The 1,182-nt window shown below is 42.1% G+C and overlaps 1 protein-coding gene across 1 annotated transcript; it reads right to left on the bottom strand. All coding sequences in view use genetic code 11, as the record gives it.

Moving 5' to 3' along the window:
* Positions 1-815: 815 nt before the first annotated feature.
* Positions 816-1,177, bottom strand: EGR_11070 (hypothetical protein; the record flags this gene model as incomplete). Its single annotated transcript, XM_024500319.1, has 2 exons — positions 816-1,082; positions 1,169-1,177. 2 exons carry the CDS (start codon positions 1,175-1,177, stop codon positions 816-818), a joined length of 276 nt encoding a protein of 91 aa, XP_024345266.1.
* Positions 1,178-1,182: the final 5 nt, after the last annotated feature.

Raw genomic sequence — 1,182 nt, 5'->3', positions numbered from 1 at the left:
AGCAAAGCACATTTGAGGACATTCAAATAATTGCATGCATACATGTTCAAATAAAATACTCTTTTGACATTCCTCAACAGTAAATGGAGGCGAATCCGGGTAGATTGATCGGTAAGGTGTCTGTTGAGTAGGTAGATTTACTGGCTGATGGACAGCGACAGTGGACGACAGACAAAGTTGCAAGTAGGTGAAGGTGTAAATGGAGTGGGTGCTCAAGGAGTGCATGAAACGTCGGACAGATTGAAGGGTAGAGTGCAAGACAGATAAGCATCACTAGAAGCCTTAGTAAGCATTAAATAATTGTGAGCATGAATTAGCTTTCATTTGGGAAAAGGTTGTAACAGTTGCAGCAGGCGGCAGTCGCCATCAGTAAACTTGGCAAGGAGAAATGGCTTAATGAATAAGTTTTAAAACTGAATTAGAAGCTGAAGTATGAATTTCAGCTGGCGAATGTTGAGCCAAATGATTTGTTTTGCATTTGCCATGTTTCAACGACCTCAAGACGGTAAAAATATGCACAAGTGCGATTATAAGATATCATCGGAATCTTCGAAAGCGTATTTTTTGAGCTAAAAATTAGTTATTAAAGCATACCAATACTAGTATCCGCCCTTCACACGCTAATCCCGAATGGTTTTAGCCAGTGGCGTCACAGTACTTCCCACTAATCTTCATAACGGAAGATATTTACAGGCGCGATATAATAACCTTTGAGAAGTTTCATGCAACGAGTCCAAATGTTTAAGAGATTTATTCAGGATAGCACGTTATGCCATCAATCAAATGTATTATTAAAGACTGTACGAGAGGCCCATTCAGATTTCAACCAGTTTGAGGTGGGTTTGTAAAACAAAATCACAGGATGCATCAAACTGTGCCCGCACTTTGCCTCCTACCCGCGCTTTACACTGCATTTCACTGATTCTATCGTCGAGGTTCCTGCCTTTCACGATGTCACAGTGGCAGGTCATACCAAATACCCATTTAACTTCTGATAGTGTTGCTTTCACCTCTTGCTTGGGACATGCCATGCTGGTTGCCCATTCCAACGACGATGACTTCGCATCCACAAATGAACTTGCCTATGCAGCGGTGAATTTGTTCCTGTCGTCTGCGTTCGCAAAAGCATTTGCACACGGACGCCACTTACCCACATTCAGTCCTTCACAATCCACATAGTCG

This window comes from Echinococcus granulosus, assembly GCF_000524195.1.
Source record: "Echinococcus granulosus chromosome Unknown EG_S00360, whole genome shotgun sequence".
Classification (NCBI taxonomy): Eukaryota; Metazoa; Platyhelminthes; class Cestoda; order Cyclophyllidea; family Taeniidae; genus Echinococcus; species Echinococcus granulosus.
This window is presented reverse-complemented; position numbering and strand designations above follow the sequence as displayed.